Source organism: Bos javanicus, chromosome 21 (genome assembly GCF_032452875.1).
Source record: "Bos javanicus breed banteng chromosome 21, ARS-OSU_banteng_1.0, whole genome shotgun sequence".
Taxonomy (NCBI): Eukaryota; Metazoa; Chordata; class Mammalia; order Artiodactyla; family Bovidae; genus Bos; species Bos javanicus.
The window spans coordinates 33,232,217-33,248,772 of NC_083888.1; the positions used below are offsets into that span (position 1 = coordinate 33,232,217).

At 49.0% G+C, this 16,556-nt stretch overlaps 1 protein-coding gene across 4 annotated transcripts; it reads right to left on the minus strand.

Annotated features, from left to right (window-relative positions):
* Window positions 1-91: 91 nt before the first annotated feature.
* Window positions 92-16,484, minus strand: MPI (mannose phosphate isomerase). Of its 4 annotated transcripts, XM_061394809.1 has the most exons (9): window positions 16,266-16,484; window positions 15,033-15,130; window positions 6,721-6,848; window positions 5,165-5,365; window positions 4,292-4,433; window positions 3,480-3,662; window positions 1,970-2,143; window positions 1,072-1,280; window positions 92-772 (listed from the first exon to the last, which is right to left on the minus strand). In XM_061394809.1, the coding sequence occupies exons 3-9, from the start codon at window positions 6,802-6,804 to the stop codon at window positions 554-556; spliced, it is 1,212 nt and encodes a 403-aa protein (XP_061250793.1). In that variant the 5' UTR covers window positions 6,805-6,848; window positions 15,033-15,130; window positions 16,266-16,484; the 3' UTR covers window positions 92-553. The 4 variants fall into 4 exon arrangements, with proteins under 4 accessions (XP_061250793.1, XP_061250792.1, XP_061250794.1 ...); XM_061394808.1 differs by lacking the exons at window positions 15,033-15,130; window positions 16,266-16,484 and adding an exon at window positions 7,344-7,443; XM_061394810.1 differs by lacking the exons at window positions 1,072-1,280; window positions 15,033-15,130; window positions 16,266-16,484 and adding an exon at window positions 7,344-7,443.
* Window positions 16,485-16,556: the final 72 nt, after the last annotated feature.

The following is a 16,556-nucleotide window of genomic DNA, read 5'->3' on the forward strand; positions in this document are numbered from 1 at the left end:
ATACAGCAAAAACTAGACAACATCCAGGGAGGGCTCCTTCAGCCCACTTCAGGGACTGGAATGGCAAAGGCTGAGTGCTCTTTAGCCCACAGACCTCAAACAAGTGATCTTTAATTGCTTTAACAGAGCGGCATCAGGCCACAGGGGCTACGCTTTTCCCTCTGCACTGTGGAACCCTATGTTCTTACAGATTAATTACCTATCTTGCTGTGACTGCTGCTGAGCTAATCCTATATCTCACCAGTCTGCCTAATGCCATAGGCTGGGACAGGGCTGCTGCTCTCCTTGAGCTCTGAGGAGAGCCTGGCTCCAGTGTGGCGAGATCCAAGGGGAGTATCAGCTCTCAGTCCTCACATGGGCCCCTCCTACCAGGAAGAAGACAGTTCAGCCTCGGCCTGCTCGGGAGTCACCACCTTTAAGGTCTTCTCCCCCAGTCTTTCAGGGTGTACCCACAGAGCCCAGAGCAGGGAAGGGATCTGGGCTGGGTCTGCAGCGGTGAGGCTGGCCAGGATGTAGGATTACTAGCAGAGGAGAGCCAGGAAGGCTGTGGCCTCTACAGCAGGCAGCAGGCACGGAACATCAGCAGGTCCTTAGGCACAGTGAGCTTCAGTGAGACACTCTCGTTGGCCCCAATGAAGAGCACCCCACCACGTTTCAGGGGGATTGCTGCCTGGGCTGTGGGGCTGCTGGCTGTCACTGTCCCCTGCACCACCAGGAGGATGCTGGCAGAGTCCAGGGCCAAGACCTTGTATTCAGTGACAGAGCCAGGTACCTGGGCAGGAAGAAACGACACGACGGAGCAGGGTCTGAGCTGCTGTGAGCTGCCAGGGCCCCCAGGACCACCCCAAGGGTAGTGAGAGGGAGAGCTCTGCTGCCTCCTGCCCCGCTGCTCAGGCTTTCACCAGCACGAAGGCCAGTCTGGTCTCTGTACAGAGAGGCACAGGCAGGCCCTGCGGCAGTTGCCCACCACCTGAGCTTGGCAGAAAGGAAGCCCAGCCCCAGGTATACCCCACACGGTGGCCTTGCCAGGGTTCTACATGCCACACAAGAAACACCACAGCCCTCACTCACCTCCACCTTCATAACGGTGAAGTCTGGCACAGGGGGATCATAGATAGAGAGGTAGGGGTCTTCCGGGCTCCGTGCTGGAGGGAAGAGCCTGTCCTGGCTGGGGCTGGGGGTGTAGCTGAGCATTTCACACAGAGTTGGCACATCGATGAACTTGGGTGTCAGGCCAGCACGCACTGTGTTGTCTGAACATGCCATGCACTCCACGCAGTCTGGGGACAGACAGTGGGCATGTGCTAAGGGTGCCTTGGAGTTTGGCTCTCCAGGGCTGGGCTTTCTAACCTGAGTGCCATGAGCTCCCAGCAGCATTAGATGAAACTGTATGAACAGCATCTTCTATGAGAATGGGCTAAGATAACAGATACCCAAAACAGGTGATGTCACCCACCACTCTCAAGGGGAGTCATGTTAACCCCTGGGGGAGCTCCAACCCTCTGGAGACATTGTATTCTCCCCTTTTACTAAAGAACCTTGTCTACAAGTGGATAAGCAGCCAACTATAAAAGTGTGACACCCCTTTGCAGCAATGTGTTTTTTAACAAAATCTCTGCATAGATGCGATAGACGTGTGAAGGCACTATGATGCGGGGGAGAGAACAATGGCCTTGATCCAATATAGGCTTGGATTCAAGTTGCGGTTGGCACACATATTGACAGGGCTTAACATGAGGGTGTCCTGAGCTCACAGGGATGGTGTGAGGATCCAACCAGTGTCCAGCACTGAGCTGGCATTCATCATCCCGACTGGTCACTTCCCTGCTGATCCCAGGAGCCCTGGGAGCTCAGAGCTGGATGGGACTTTAAAGGCAGTCTCCTCAACTACCACCTCCTGTTCTGTCCAGATGGAGAAACAAGGCCTGAGGGGGTGGGCCGTGGGGCTCACTGCTGAAATGCGGCTCACCTCCTTTCAGGTAGGCATGGGGCACGTTAGCCTCCAGAAACATGGCCTCCCCCGGCTTCAGGGTAAGCAGATTCAGGAAGTAGATGGCAAAGCATCCGATATCACCCGGGTACTGCTGGTGCAGCTGCAGCAGGAGCTCCCCACAGATGTCCTCCATGTTGTTTCCAGCAGCCACTGAGGGGCACAGAGCACCCCAAGGCTACTCAGCAACCCTTGAGGGTATTCACGTCTCCCCCCGCCGCCCCCCCCCCCGCCCCCCAGAGAGAGTCCTAGAGAAGACCCTGGTCCAGGAATCCAGGAACGGGTGGGCATGTTCTAGTCACATCCCCCACCCTGTGGGGCCAGCCTTCCTTGCTACTCCAGCCTACACAGATGCCATTTCCCCATTTTGACTATTGATATGCCCACCACTCTACCGGGCACTAAAAGGGCTAGAGTGTAGTCCTTTATACAGCGCTTCTCAGCCTCAGCATTACTGACATTTGAGGCCAGGTAACTGTTGTGGGGGCCGTCCTATGTACTATAGGATGTCTAGTAGCATCCCTGGCCCCCACCTACAAAACACCACTAGCACCCCAAGCCCGGGTTTGACAACCAAAGATACCTCCACACTTCCAGTGTCCCCTGGTTGAGACTGCTCTAGGAGCTTAAAATCTAGTTAGGAGAGAACCCAAGGGTTCTCCGTGGGGTGACCAACTGTCCCACTTAGCCCAGGCCTTTCCGTTTAACACTACAATCTCTCAGTCCCAGGCAAAGAGTGATGGTTGATCACCCCAGAGAGCATGAGGCAGGATGCAAGGGTCGAAATGTGTCCCAGGCTGACCAGGGGAGAAGGAGCTCAGCCTGGGCTAGAGTGGTGAGGGAATGCTTGGGAACTGCGGGAAGGAGGGGAGGGCGGTGAGCTGGGTTTCCTTAACTGTGTGTGTGGTGGGGGTGTCTCTAAAAGCAGAGTGGAGAATGAGCTGGAGCTCATCATGTGTGCCATATAAGCTCCTAGCAGAGTCTTCTGCCTTGCTCTTTACTGCTTGTATTAACTCTCAAACCCAAAGTTGACACAACCACACCCATCAAAGTCATTTCCTGAACTCTCCTTATTAGCACAAGGTTGGGCCCAGAGCAGGTATTTAAGAAAAGATCTACTGATTGAGAACTCAGGAATTCAGGTTTTTGGATCCTTTTATCTCCTTCCTGTTCTCCAGCTCCAAAGTATAAAACCCTTTGGACAGCAGATCTAGGGCTGAGAAATCTCAGAATGCCCAGGTGAGAGACAGCCTAGTACTTTTCCAGACCAGCCTGTCTCCACTCATCTAAAGGAGATTACCAGGTAGGAAGCAGCAGGGCCCTGTTCCATAAAGGCTGGGAAAGAAATGCTAAGTTGCTAACAGGCCATCTAAGTCAGACCGTTTTGGTGTTCTACTTAAGCAAAGGGCTTGAGAACCCTATTCCTACAGCCTAGTAACTGTACCAGGGGCCCAGGAAGGGGCACTGCGTTCAGGCCTAAGACACCCACCTTGCTGCGAGATCCGCTTCACCAACAGGTTCAGCTGCTCCACCACCACCTTCTTCTCGCTCTTCATCAGGTGGGAGAAACAGCTCCGCAGAGCAGAAGTCACAGCCTCGGAGTCCTGGCTCAGGCTCTGCTTCAGCTGCGCTGCTGCGTTGTCTCCAATTAGAAACTGGAATTCCGGCACCTCTGCAGGAAGGTCAGGCCAGGACCCGCATCAGGAATGGTTAAGATGGAACCCGCAAACGGTGGAAAGCTGGAGGAGGCCTCCCCGTCTCATTCCTAACCAAGGAGCCAGGCAAAGCTATGTAAGTTTCGCAGTGAAAATTTACTGCTCATGACCAGCCTTCAGCAACCACACCTGAGCCTGGTCTCATGAGCCTCCCCCAGGAACATCAGGAATTCATGAGGCCATGGGACTTCCCTGGTGGTCCAGTGGTTAAGAATCTGCCTTGCAATGCAGGGGATGCAGGTTCAATACCTGGTTGGGGAACCAAGATCCCACATACGGCAGAGCAACTAAGCCTGAGCACTGCAACTACTGAGCCTGAGCAACCTGGAGCCTGTATGCCACAAACTAGAGCATCCGTGCAACATAATGAAAGGTTCCGCTTGATGCAGTGACGATCCCGCCTGCCACAATAAAGACCTGATGTAACCAAATACATATATAAATCATTTTTTAAAAATTCATGAGGCCAACCAGCCCTTCAGTTCCTGGGACACTCAGCCTCTGTTCTCAGCCTCCAGCTCTGCCCTGGGTTGCCCTTGCATCCTAGGTCCAGTATGCAGGCTCTTAGCATTTTGCCCAACCTTACTTGTTAGAAAGGTCACAATTTCTTCAACTGGCCGGAAGCCACATAAGCCCTGGAAGGGGGTGAGGGCAATTGCCATCTCTGGCTTATGGTTGGCATCGGGGTAGTGCTGTGGAGCCTGGAGGTGCAGCTTCTCTGCCAGCTCCTGTGGGATGGGCAAGGGAGAGGAAGATGTTTAGGTGCAGCCGTCACCCAGCAAGACACCAGTTCCTACCAGCCCTTGTTCTTGACCCTCCCCAGTCAGCTTCCTGCCTCTGGCACTGAGCTCAGTCAAGGCATAATTCAGAAACTCAGGGTTCAGCCAACCCAAGGCAGGCACATGGATCAACTCTGGGGTAGAGCTGGGGCAGACTTTAAGAGGACTATGAACCAGAAGACCCAAATACCAAGCCAAGCTCTGACACTAACAAGCTGTGTAACTTTGGGTAAGTCTCTCTCTTCTCTAGGTCTTCTTTGCTCATGACGTTTGGACAAATGCTTAAGCTAAGACTCACACACAGGCTTGTGTAGAAAGACCACAGGGATGGAATTAAGGCCGTGACTAGGCTGTGCCTTGGAAGGTGAACTCTGAGACAGTCAGGTGGAAATAGGGCAGATATGAATTGGCTGGGTTGGGGTTTGCTGAGGGGAGCGAGGAACAAGCCTGGAGAAGCTGCCATGGCACAGGCTGGTCAGCTGTCCGCTTAGAACTTCGTTGCCACATGTGTCACTGGCAATAGGCCTTGCAGAGCTAAACTGGGAGTTGTCAGGCTCGGATTTAATTCTGGGCTGGAGCCTGGCATGGGCAGGGTAAAAGCAGAAGTAAAAGCTGTACAAGAGTCTGCACTCTTAAGCTCTTCTCTAACCTGACCTCCGTGCCCTACTCTGATGCTGTACCTTGTTCGGGTGTGCCTGGATGGACAGGGCCGTTTCAACTGAAAGCACTTTGAAGAGGAAGGGCAGTTTGCCGTTAAAGGTGTCCTTGACCTTCGAACCCAAGCTGTCCTGATTATCAGCAATCCACTGGCCTAGGGTCTTCTGCGAGATGCGGTTGTCAAGGATCTTGGCATCTCCCCGGGGGTGCGTCCCCATCCACAGCTGTAAAAACAGGAAACTTAAGAGGGACAAAGGCAGAACCTGGCACCACCCATTGGCCTGCCCTGCTCCGTTATCCTGTGCTCCCCATAAGGCAGCCAAGTCCTGAGACAGGCCTCTTGGGACTGGGTATAAATGTTCATACCATCACAGACATACCCAGTGCAGCAGACCACAGAATACCAGGAGTCAGGAGACTCAAGCTCTAGTTGAGGCTCTGCCTCCAACCAGCTGCGGAAGCTTGGGCTAGTTTCAATTTCTTGTCTCTGGGTCTCAGTTTTCTCATCTGTCCAGTGAGGAGAACGAAACCTACACTGTCAAGATCACTGAAAAGCTCTCTCAAATGGCTCTGTGAGGGGTTAACATTCATTTATTCCAATCTCAGAAGTAGAAGCTAATGCTTTCCTGTGTTTTGGCTTTTCCTTTACTAAATGGGCAGGATAACTATGTATTTTAGGTTATTAAAAAAGTCAGTTAGTCAAAGTAAAAATTATAATTGTCAAGGAGGGCTGAATTAAAATTCAGTAAGTGCTAAAAATAGAAAATAAAATAAGAAGCAGCAAGGTCATACTGTATAGCACGTGTGTGTGTGCTAAATCGCTTCAGTCCTGTCAGACTCTTTGTGACCCTATGGACTATAGCCCACCAGGCTCCTCTGTCCATGTGATTCTCCAGGCAAGAACACTGGAGTGGGTTGCCATGCCCTCCTCCAGGGGATCTTACCAACCCAGGGATTGAACCCACATCTCTTATGTCTCCTGCACTGGCAGGAAGGCTGTTTACCACTGGCACCATCTGGGAAGCCCCTCTGTATAGCACAGGAAACTATATTTAATATTCTGTGACAAATCATAATGGAAAAGAATATGGGTCAGGAAGATCCCCTAGAGAAGGAAATGGCAACCCACTCCAGTATTCTTGCCTGGAGAATCCCACAGACAGAGGAGCCTAGCAGGCTACAGTTCATAGGGTTGCAGAGTCAGACACGACTGAAGTGACTTCACACACACACACACATTCACACACAACTGAGTCACTCTGTTGTACAGAAGAAATTAACACAACATTGTAAATCAACTATACTTCAAGAAAATAAAATTCAGTAAGTGCTGAGAGTTCCTTGGGGAAGGAAGGAGGGTACTGGAAATTCCTGTCTATTATGACAAAACCTCACTTCTTTTTGTGCTGCCATCTGGGTTCATCAACCTGCACAGATCTGAAGCCCTAAGAAGGCCTCCTCTCCCTTTGCTGTCTCCCCTTCCCCTCAGATTCACAAGACTTGCCTCAGCCCCTTTGATAGAGGAGTCCCTTCCTCCCACCTGCTGGTCGAGTAGGCTGAAATACAGCCGGGGTCTCACCTCTGCATATGGTCTGTCCTCTGAGATCTGGGCCAGTGGGTCACTGCTGGCCAGCAGCCGGGCCACTTCACTGTTGGAACCCATCTTTCCCCAGGCATATTGCTGCACTACACAGGAAAGTGGGAATACTGGGGGGGTACAGACAGAGCGTTAGTTTCCACTCCACTCCTGAGGCCTGACCCTCCTGTCCCGGGGGAACCAGACCTTAGCTGAGGGTTTTATCTGAGGGATAGAGTCAAATAAGAGGTTTGTATGTTGTGAGTTGAGACCCTTCTCTTCTGCATGCCTCGATGTTCCCGTCTGTAAGACGGGTAGTAAGGATCTCCTGCTGACCTGAGGCAGATAACTGCGTGACGGTGACGCGGAGGTCGTGGGAGGAACCTATTCCACCGCACCCAGTCTAGAAGTAACCCATGCGGAATCGTCTCCCCTCAAAACCCCCTTTCGAGGGCTGGAATAAGGGCTCGATCCCCATCGCGGGTGCCCCCTCCTCTTTCCAGCGCCCATTCATCTTTCCGCAGAGCCCCAAGGGGCTGGGGCGGAGTTCGACCTGCCGTATTAGGTCAGGAAGGGTCGGGCGCAATCCATCCCCACTCTCGCTGGCACCCCAGTCAACTGCCCACCTCGCTGAGCGGCCATCCTTAAGGCCTCCGACAGGTCTTCTCGCACGTATATCTTTCCCGGCAGCACCCTCGGCCTCCCTGCGCCCAGAGCTTCATGGGAAATGTAGTTCTTCCCTCTCCTTCTCGGACGTCTGAATGCCAGGTGTGGCCACTGCTGGCAGGCTGAATCCCTCTCCCACACTCCCGCTCTCGGAAGGAACCCCCACCAGTACAGAGCCTTCCAGCCGGCATTCTGAGGGCTCAGCATTTTTTTTGCTCGTTCCTTCACCGGACACATATTTATTGTTGTTCTTTTTCAGTCTCTTACGTTCTGTCAGACTGTTTGCGACCGCGTGAACTGCAGGACTCCAGGCCTCCTTGTTCATCACAACTCCCTGAGCTTACTCAAACTCATGTCCATTGAGTCAGTGATGCCATCCAACCATCTCATCTTCTGTCGCCCTCCTCTTCTGCCCTCAATCTTTCCCAGCATCACGGTCTTTCAAGTGAGTCAGCTCTTGGCATCAGTTGGCCAAAGTATTGGAATTTCACCTTCAGCATCAGTCCTTTCAATGAATATTTGGGGTTGATTTCCTTTAGGATTAACTGATTTGATCTCCTTGCTGTCCCACAGACTCTCAAGAGTTTTCCCCAAAACCAGAGTTCAAAAGCATCAATTCTTCAGTGCTCAGCCTTCTTTATGGTCCAACTCTCACATGTTATACATGACTACCAGAAAAAGCAGAGCTTTGACCATAGGGACCTTTGTCAGCAAAGTGATGCTCTGCTTTTTAAAATGCTGTCTAGGTTTGTCATTGCTTTTCTTCCAAGGAGCAAGTGTCTTTTAACTTCATGGCTGCAGTCACCATCTGCAGTGATTTTGGAGCCCAAGAAAATAAAATCTGCCACTGTTTCCATTTTTCCCCCATCAATTTGCCATGAAGTGATGGACACTTCGGAGAAGACAATGGCACCCCACTCCAGTACTCTTGCCTGGAAAATCCCATGGATGGAGGAGCCTGGTGGGCTGCAGTCCATGGGGTCGCGAAGAGTCAGACTCGACTGAGCGACTTCACCTTCAGTTTTTACTTTCATGCATTGGAGAAGGAAATGGCAACCCACTCCAGTGTTCTTGCCTGGAGTATCCCAGGGACGGGGGAGCCTGGTGGGCTGCCGTCTATGGGGTCGCACAGAGTCGGACATGACTGAATCGACTTAGCAGAAGTAGCTGATGGACACTTGGAGCGGCTTCGCAGAAATCATGGTGGAGACAAAGGCAGGAACAAAGTAGTGACCAGTTCCTAGCCTGCGGGGCAGGAGGCTGTGAAGTACTGGGTGCCCTGCTCGGGGCTTTCGGGCTTGCCAGGCCTAGATAATAGCATATTTATTGAGAACCTGATAAATGCCACAGACTGTTCTGAGGGCTAGAGACACATGGAAGAGCAAGATAAGAACTATTTTGTCTTTGCAGAGCTTACATTCTGGTGAAGGGAAGACAGCAAACAAGTATGATAAACAAGTAAATCACATAGCAAGTTGAAAAGTCAGTGCTACAAAAAGTAAGGGGTGTGGGTGGAGGCGGAAGGCAGCCAGTAGAATTTAAAAGTTTGCCTAGATAAGCCTCACTGAGGTGAGAATTGACTGTGGACTTGGAAGTGAGGAGGAGAGAATGCTCTGAGCAGAAGATACAGCTATAGCAAAGGCCCTAAGGTGGGAACGTGGAAATGTGCCTGCCATTTTCAGAGTAAATAGCAAAGAGGCCAGACTGGCTGGAGCAGAGTGAGCAGGAAAGGTGGAAGTGTGGTGGTGAGAGAGGAAAGACAGTGGGCAGTTCTTTGTAGACTATTATGAGGATGTCAGGTTTTCATTAGCAGATTTGAGCAAAGCACTGCTATGATCTAAGCAGGAACTCACTGATGCTTGGTGATGATGGTAAATGTCACATGCAAGGCCCTTAATCTGTCTGAGCTTCAGTTTCTTCGTGTGTAAAGTGGGAATAATAATGCTGGACTGAAAGCCTTGTTGGAGGGTTGGATGGGATGATGTGATTCCAGAAGGCAGTCAGTGCTTAGCGCTGTTCTGATTCTCTCCACCCTAAGGACTCCACTGCAGGACTTAGAACCCTAGCTCCTCCTCCAGGTTGAGTTGCTCACAAGCCACATACACAGAAGTCAAGGGAAGTCACCAGGAGCCCTACATGGCAAAGGCTGGGCTGGATCTTGGCTATGGAATAATCTTGCTGTATCCTGTAGACAAAGGCTCTAACATGCAGGCCTCGTCAGTCAACAGCCCAGGAAGAGGGCATCCCAGGAACATAGCAGCTAAAGCACCAGGGGACCTGGAGTGAGGGCCTGTAATCCTGACTCTGCTTTCTCTTCCACCTGCCACCCAACCCGACTGATTCCCATGCCTCTACCATACATGTCCAGGGGAAAGAGAGGCCACTGTTTTCTCTGCAATGTTCTGCCTAGCTATTGATAACGACCTCCCTAAGAGTCCCCTTGGAGAAGGCAATGGCACCCCACTCCAGTACTCTTGCCTGGAAAATCCCATGGACAGAGGAGCCTGGTAGGCTGCGGTCCATGGGGTTGCTAAGAGTCGGACATGACTGAGCGACTTCACTTTCACGCATTGGAGAAAGAAATGGCAACCCACTCCAGTGTTCTTGCCTGAAGAATCCCAGGGATGGGGGAGCCTGGTGGGCTGCCGTCTATGGGGTCGCATAGAGTTGGACACAACTGAAGTGACTTAGCAGCAGCAGCAGCAAGAGTCCCCTGGCTCAGATAAATCTGCCTGCATTTCAAAGAAAGCGTCACCACACACTAAGGAATAATAAAACGAACCATACAAGCAGCACATCTCACCTACCTCCTGACTTTGAATACCTCTCTTCCTCTCATTCCCACTCGCCCAGCCAAATGGACCTTCTCGGGGAAGAATGAGGGATTAGTCTGGGCACAGGGGCTTCTTGGGGCATCTCCTACCACCACCACCACTGAAGTAACGTTAGAGTTCTTTCCTCACAGTATTTTTCACAGGGAAGAGAGAACTTAGATTGTTGGGACAGAGCACCCACCTCACCCCACCCTCCCCACATACAGAAAAATATATCTAGAAGGGAAACTAGGGTGTCTGGAGAACCTAGAACCTTTCACCCTTAACTCTTGCTTGTCTAGATCTAATAGAACTGATCACATATTATTATCTAGTGATAATCTGCTTTCTTCTAGACTATATGTCTAATTCAGCTTCACATTTCTGCCAGTGCTCAGCTGACATTCAAGCAGTAATAGCAGATAACATTTGTTTGTTATATACTAAATACAAAGGGCTTCCCAGGTGGTGCTACTGGTAAAGAACCTGCCTGCCAATGCAGGAGATGTAAGAGATGTGGGTTGAGACGATCCTTGGGTTAAGATCCCCTGGAGGAGGGCATGACAACCCACTCCAGTATTCTTGCCTGGAAAATCCCATGGACAGAGGAGCCTGGCAGGTTACAGTCTGTAGGGTCGCAAAGAGTCAGACACAACTGAAGCAACTTAGCACACATGCACAAATACTAAGCTAACCCTTTGCAAGAATTCTCAAGATAACCCTATGAGATAGTGAAAGTCGCTCAGTCGTGTCTGACTCTTTGCGACCCCATGGACTATACAGTCTATGGAATTCTCCTGGCCAGAATACTGAAGTGGGTAGCCTTTCCCTTCTCCAGGGGATCTTCCCAACCCAGGGATCCAACCCAGGTCTCCCGCATTGCAGGCAGATTCTTCACCAGCTGAGCCACATGGGAAGCAACGCTATGAGATAAGTACTGTCATTAGCCCCATTTTTTGAGATAAGAAGAATGGATATCCAAAAGGTAACAGGTTCAAGAGCACAGAGTTCCAATCTGCTATACCTCCTCCCTTGTCGAATAAGTTAATGGGTGAATAAATGCTTGATGTCTCTTCCACAGGGAAGCATACAGAACCCAGCGGTCTTCAGAGATAAATGGGTGGACAAGGTTCACATTGGGGATACATTGAATAGAATTCCATTCGTTCTTCCTGGTCCAGCAATGTCCTAGGCTGGGCAGACAAGGTGGTGGCAGGACAGCCCCGTGTTGTGTGGACTGCTCTCCTCTCAGGCTGCAGACGGCAAAGATCTCTGCATGCTGCCTGTCACACTGTCATAGAATCATTGCCTCCTGGCCAGAGCTCCTAAAATCTTGTAATATCCTAAGCAGTGAGACTACTCGGAACATCTTTTGTTCTAATATTTGATCTTTCACCCTGGTTCCTGACACAGAACCCCTAAATCCCTTGGAATTTCCTGGGTGATGGGAGCATCTTTTGTCCTAATGAGGCAACTGTTGGGGGGCTTCTGGATAGCACTGAGATGGGGGCTGGTCACCAGAAAGATGAAGCCACAATTAGAAGCTTTGAATCTTCAGCCACATCTCCTATCTTATAGTGAGAGGAGAGATTGAATTAAGGGTTGATCATGCCTGCATGATGACACCTCCCTGAACTGAAAGTCCCTGAACTGAACTTCCCTAGTGATCCAGGGTAAAGAATCTGCCTGCCACTGTAGGGGACAAGGGTTCGATCCCTCATCCGGAAGGATTCCACATGCTGCGGCACAGCTAAGCCCATGCTCTGCAACAAGAGAAGCCAGAGAAGCCTGCACACCACAAAGAAGAGTAGTCCCCACTTGCCACTAGAGAAAGCCCGATTGCAGCAACAAAGAATCAGTGCGGCCAAAATAAATAAATAAATAATTTAAGTCATATTATTTAAAAAAATAATCCTGAACTGCTGGTTTAGAGAGCTTCAGTATTGGTGAATACATCGCCTTATCAGAAGGGTGACAAACCCCAGCTTTACAAGAACAGAAGCTCCTGCACTCAGAACCCAGACCTTGTCTTATGTATCTCTTCAACTAGGCATTCATCTGTATCCTGTATCACCTTCTTTACTATATATTAGGCTGATGCAAATATAATTTGTTTCAGATTGTGAACTCTAAGTCACATTGTTGTTCAGTCACTAAGTCATGTCTGACTCTTTGCAATCCCATGGACTGCAGCATGCCAGACTTCCCTGTCCATCACCAACTCCTGGAGTTTGCTCAAACTCATGTCCATCAAGTCGGTGATGGCATCCAACTATCTCATCCTCTGTCGTCCCCTTCTCCTCCTGCCTTCAATCTTTCCCAGCACCAGCATCTTTGCCAATGAGTCAGTTCTTCACATCAGGTGGCCAAAGTATTAGAGTTTCAGCTTCAGCATCAGTCCTTCCAATGAATATTCAGGATTGATTTCCTTTAGGATGGACTGGTTGGATCTCCTTGCAGTCCAAGCAACTCTCAAGAATCTTCTCCAACACCACAGTTCAAAAGCGTCAATTCTTTGGTGCTCAGCTTTCTTTATAGTTCAACTCTCACATCCATACATGACTACTGGAAAAACCATAGCTTTGACTAGACGGACCTTTGTCAGCAAAGTAATGTCTCTGCTTTTTAATATGCTGTCTAGGTTGGCAATAGCTTTCTTCCAAGGAGCAAGTGTCTTAATTTCATGGCTGCAGTCATCATCTGCAGTGACTTTGGAGCCCAAGAAAATAAAGTCTGTTACTGTTTTCATTGTTTCTCCATCTATTTGCCATGGGATGATGGGACTGGATGCCATGATCTTCATTTTTTGAATGTTGAGTTTTAAGCCAGCTTTTTCACTCTTCTCTTTAATTTTCAGCAAGAGGCTCTTTAGTTCCTCTTCACTTTCTGCCATAAGGGTGGTGTCATCTTCATATCTGAGATTATTGATATTTCTCTCAGTAATCTTGATTCCAGCTTGTGCTTCATCCAGCCTGGCATTTTGCATGATGTACTCTGCATGTAAGTTAAATAAACAAGGTGACAATATACAGCCTTGACGTACTCCTTTCCCAATTTGGAGCCAGTTTACTGCAGCGTAAAAGTCCATGCCTTGGGATTCGATGAACTCTTGGAAAGCATTTTCTGCCTCCTGCTGTTTGTGGAAGCATTTTCCCCTGCAAAAACTTGTCGAGATGCTTGAAGTGGTAGTCGATTGGCAAGAGGTCAGGTGAATATGCCAGATGAGGCAAAACTTCTAGCCCAATTTGTTCAACTTTTGAAGCATTGGTTGTGGGACATGCAGTTGAGTCTTGTCCTGTAGAAGAATTGGCCCTTTTCTGTTGACCAATGCCAGCTGCAGGCATTGCAGCTTTTGGTGCATCTCATTGATTTGCTGAGCATGCTTCTCAGATGTAACGTTTTTACCAGGATTCAGAAAGTTGTAGTGGATCAGATTGGCAGCAGACCACTAATCAGTGACCATAACCTGTTTTTGGTGCAAATTTGGCTTTGGGAAATGCTTTGGAGCTTCTCGGCCCAACCACTGAGTTGGTCGTTGTCAATTGTTCTATAAAATCCACTTTTCGTCATGTCAGAATACAGTCAAGAAATGGTTTGCTGTTGTTGAATAAGAGAAGACAACATTTCAAAATGATGATTTTTTTGATTTGTGGTCAGCTCATGAGGCACCCAGTTATTGAGGTTTTTCACCATTCCAATTTGCTTCAAATGCCAAATGACTGGAGAATGGTCAACACTGAGTTCTTTAGGAACTTCTCATGTAGTTGGATGAGCTTTGATAATTGCTTTCAATTGGTTGTTGTCAACTTCCAATGGCCTCCCATTATTTTCCTCATCTTCAAGGCTCTTGTCTCCTATGCAAGACTTCTTGAAACACCACTGCACTGTACATTCTTTAGCAGTTTCTGGGCCAGATGCACGGTTGATGTTGCGAGTTTTAACTGCTACTTTACAACCCATTTTGAACTCAAGTCAGAAAATCACTTAAATTTGCTTTTCCTCTAACAGCATTTCCCTAGTCTAAAATAATAATACATAGCAAGTAATGCGGAGAAGGCAATGGCACCCCACTCCAGTACTCTTGCCTGGAGACTCCCATGGACAGAGGAGCCTGGTGGGCTGCAGTCCATGGGGTCACTAAGAGTTGGACACGACTGAGCGAGTTCACTTTCAATTTTCACTTTCATGCACTGGAGAAGGAAATGGCAACCCACTCAGTGTTCTTACCTGGAGAATCCCAGGGACGGGGGAGCCTGGTGGGCTGCCGTCTATGGGGTCGCAGAGTCAGACATGACCGAAGTGATTTAGCAGCAGCAGCAAGTAATGTCATTAGCAAAAAAAAAAAAAAAAAATACCAACACACACACATACAAACATTAAGCGAGAAAAGCACATTAAAATGATGTAACATAAGCACATTTATTTAAGAATGTATTCCAGTATCAAACGGCAAAGTTCAACAATGCAAAACGGCAATTACTTTTGCACCAACCTAATGATAAGCCAGTAAATGTGTTTCTCTGAGTTCTAGAAGCCATTCTAGCAAATTATTAAAACTAAGGAGGGGGGTGATGGGGACCTTGATTTACAGAAGTACAAGTGATGACAGCCTGGGATTTGCAATTGGTCTCTGGAGTGGGGGCAGTCTTGTGGGACTGAGTGTGTACTTAAGCTGTGGGATCTGATGCAAAATCCAGGTAGATAGTGTCAGAACTGAATTGAATGACATCCAACTGGTGTCAGAAAATTGATTAGTGTGGGGAAAAAAAACCCCTGTATGTCTGATCACAGAACTGTTTTGTGTCACTAGTAAAGATGAAACACAAGTGTGCTTACACTGTGATTGGAGAGGTAGCCATGGGGGGTTAGGGGTAAGAAGTTTCTAAGGGTACACAAACATAAATCCCTCCTGTTCTTCCACTTGAGGATGTTTCCTGGAAAAAAAAAAAAAAAGTTGAGCTGGACCCTCAGAAAAGTGGATGAGGTAAATAGTAAATATTTCATAATTATGAAATATCTGCTTGGTATCTGCTTGGTACTATGTTAGTGCCAGAAATACAACAGTGAGCAAAACAGATGCTATTCCTGCCCTTGTGGAGATTACAGTCTAGTGGGAGAAACAGACATAAATAACCATCTTTACACATATGTAATTACAATCTGCTATAGGTATTATGAAGGAAAGGCACAGGGTTTCTGTTGTGGGGGAGGGGCTGGTATAATCTATACTGAAGAGTGGCTACTCCTGAGGAAGAGATCCATAAACCTGGATTTGAAGAATAAGTAGGAGTTAACTAGGGGATGATGAGGGCATGGGCTACGAGCATACCAAGCAGAGGGAGAGTCCAGTACAAAGGTCCTGAGACAGGCAAAGGAACAAATAATTTTGAGGACCTGAAAAGCCACTAGGAGGGCTGGGATGCTCAGGGGTGGGGTGTAGTGGAGGGGAAGGCACAAGAAGGAATGGGAAGGATTGATAGGTGAAGGGCAGATATTACAAGTCTTAGAGGTCAAACTAAGAATGTGGATCTTTATGGAAAATAACTGAAAGATTTTAAACAAAGTTCCGTAGTGATTTTGCCCCATTTGAATGGATCTCTGATTACAATATGAACAACAAAAGACCAATTAGCAGCCCTGTACTCGTCCAGGGGAAGGTATGGAGGAGTGGCTGGACTCAGTTACAGCAGAAATGTACAAAGACATGAATAAATAACTTGAGTTTGTGGGGAATGAGTCAGCCATTTCCCATATACTGATGGCTCTATTGCTGAACTCCCTCATTCATTTAATAAATGCTGGATGCCCAGGTTAATCCCAGCTCAGGCCCTAAACCTGTCTGAGCTCAGGGATCCTCAAGCCTAAGGCGATAAAATTTGACATCGGGGGTCAAGGCCTAAGAGAGGCAGGGCTCAGCTAGTATGGGGGACAGCTGCACAGTCCATTCTTCCGAAAAGATCCTCTCTGCTCGGCCCCTACCAACAGAACCCTTTCCTAGCTTGGTGAAGTCCTCTGGGTCGGGAATTCCACTCCCCACTCCCCCCGTTGGCTGGAACTCCTGTCCCCTACCTGAACCAGAGGGTATTTCCCAAATTTGACCTCCAAGAAAGCTGAAGGGGTTAAGTTTCCATCCCCACTTTTGGGAGTTTACTTTGAGGAGTTTCTAACACAATGTTGTAACCTATCTGAACGAGAGGCAGCTGGGAACGGCTCCAGCCACTCTTCCGTCTCCCAAGTTCCTCGGTGACTCGCCGACCACTGGAGCACAGACACAAGGAATAAGCGGACGGAAGCGAATGCCCACCAGGCTCCACAGTGGGTTGGGCAGGAGGGCGGAGCGGACTTCTGTGATGTCATACG

Bases quoted from the DNA above. Each gene is read 5' to 3' on its own strand.
- MPI (XM_061394808.1), bottom strand. The intron at 4,434-5,164 runs GTACAGCATCAG...CCCATCCCACAG, and splicing joins TCCAGGCACACCCGAACAAG to GAGCTGGCAGAGAAGCTGCA. The intron at 2,144-3,479 runs GTGGGTGTCTTA...TGTGCCCCTCAG, and splicing joins GAAGCGGATCTCGCAGCAAG to TGGCTGCTGGAAACAACATG.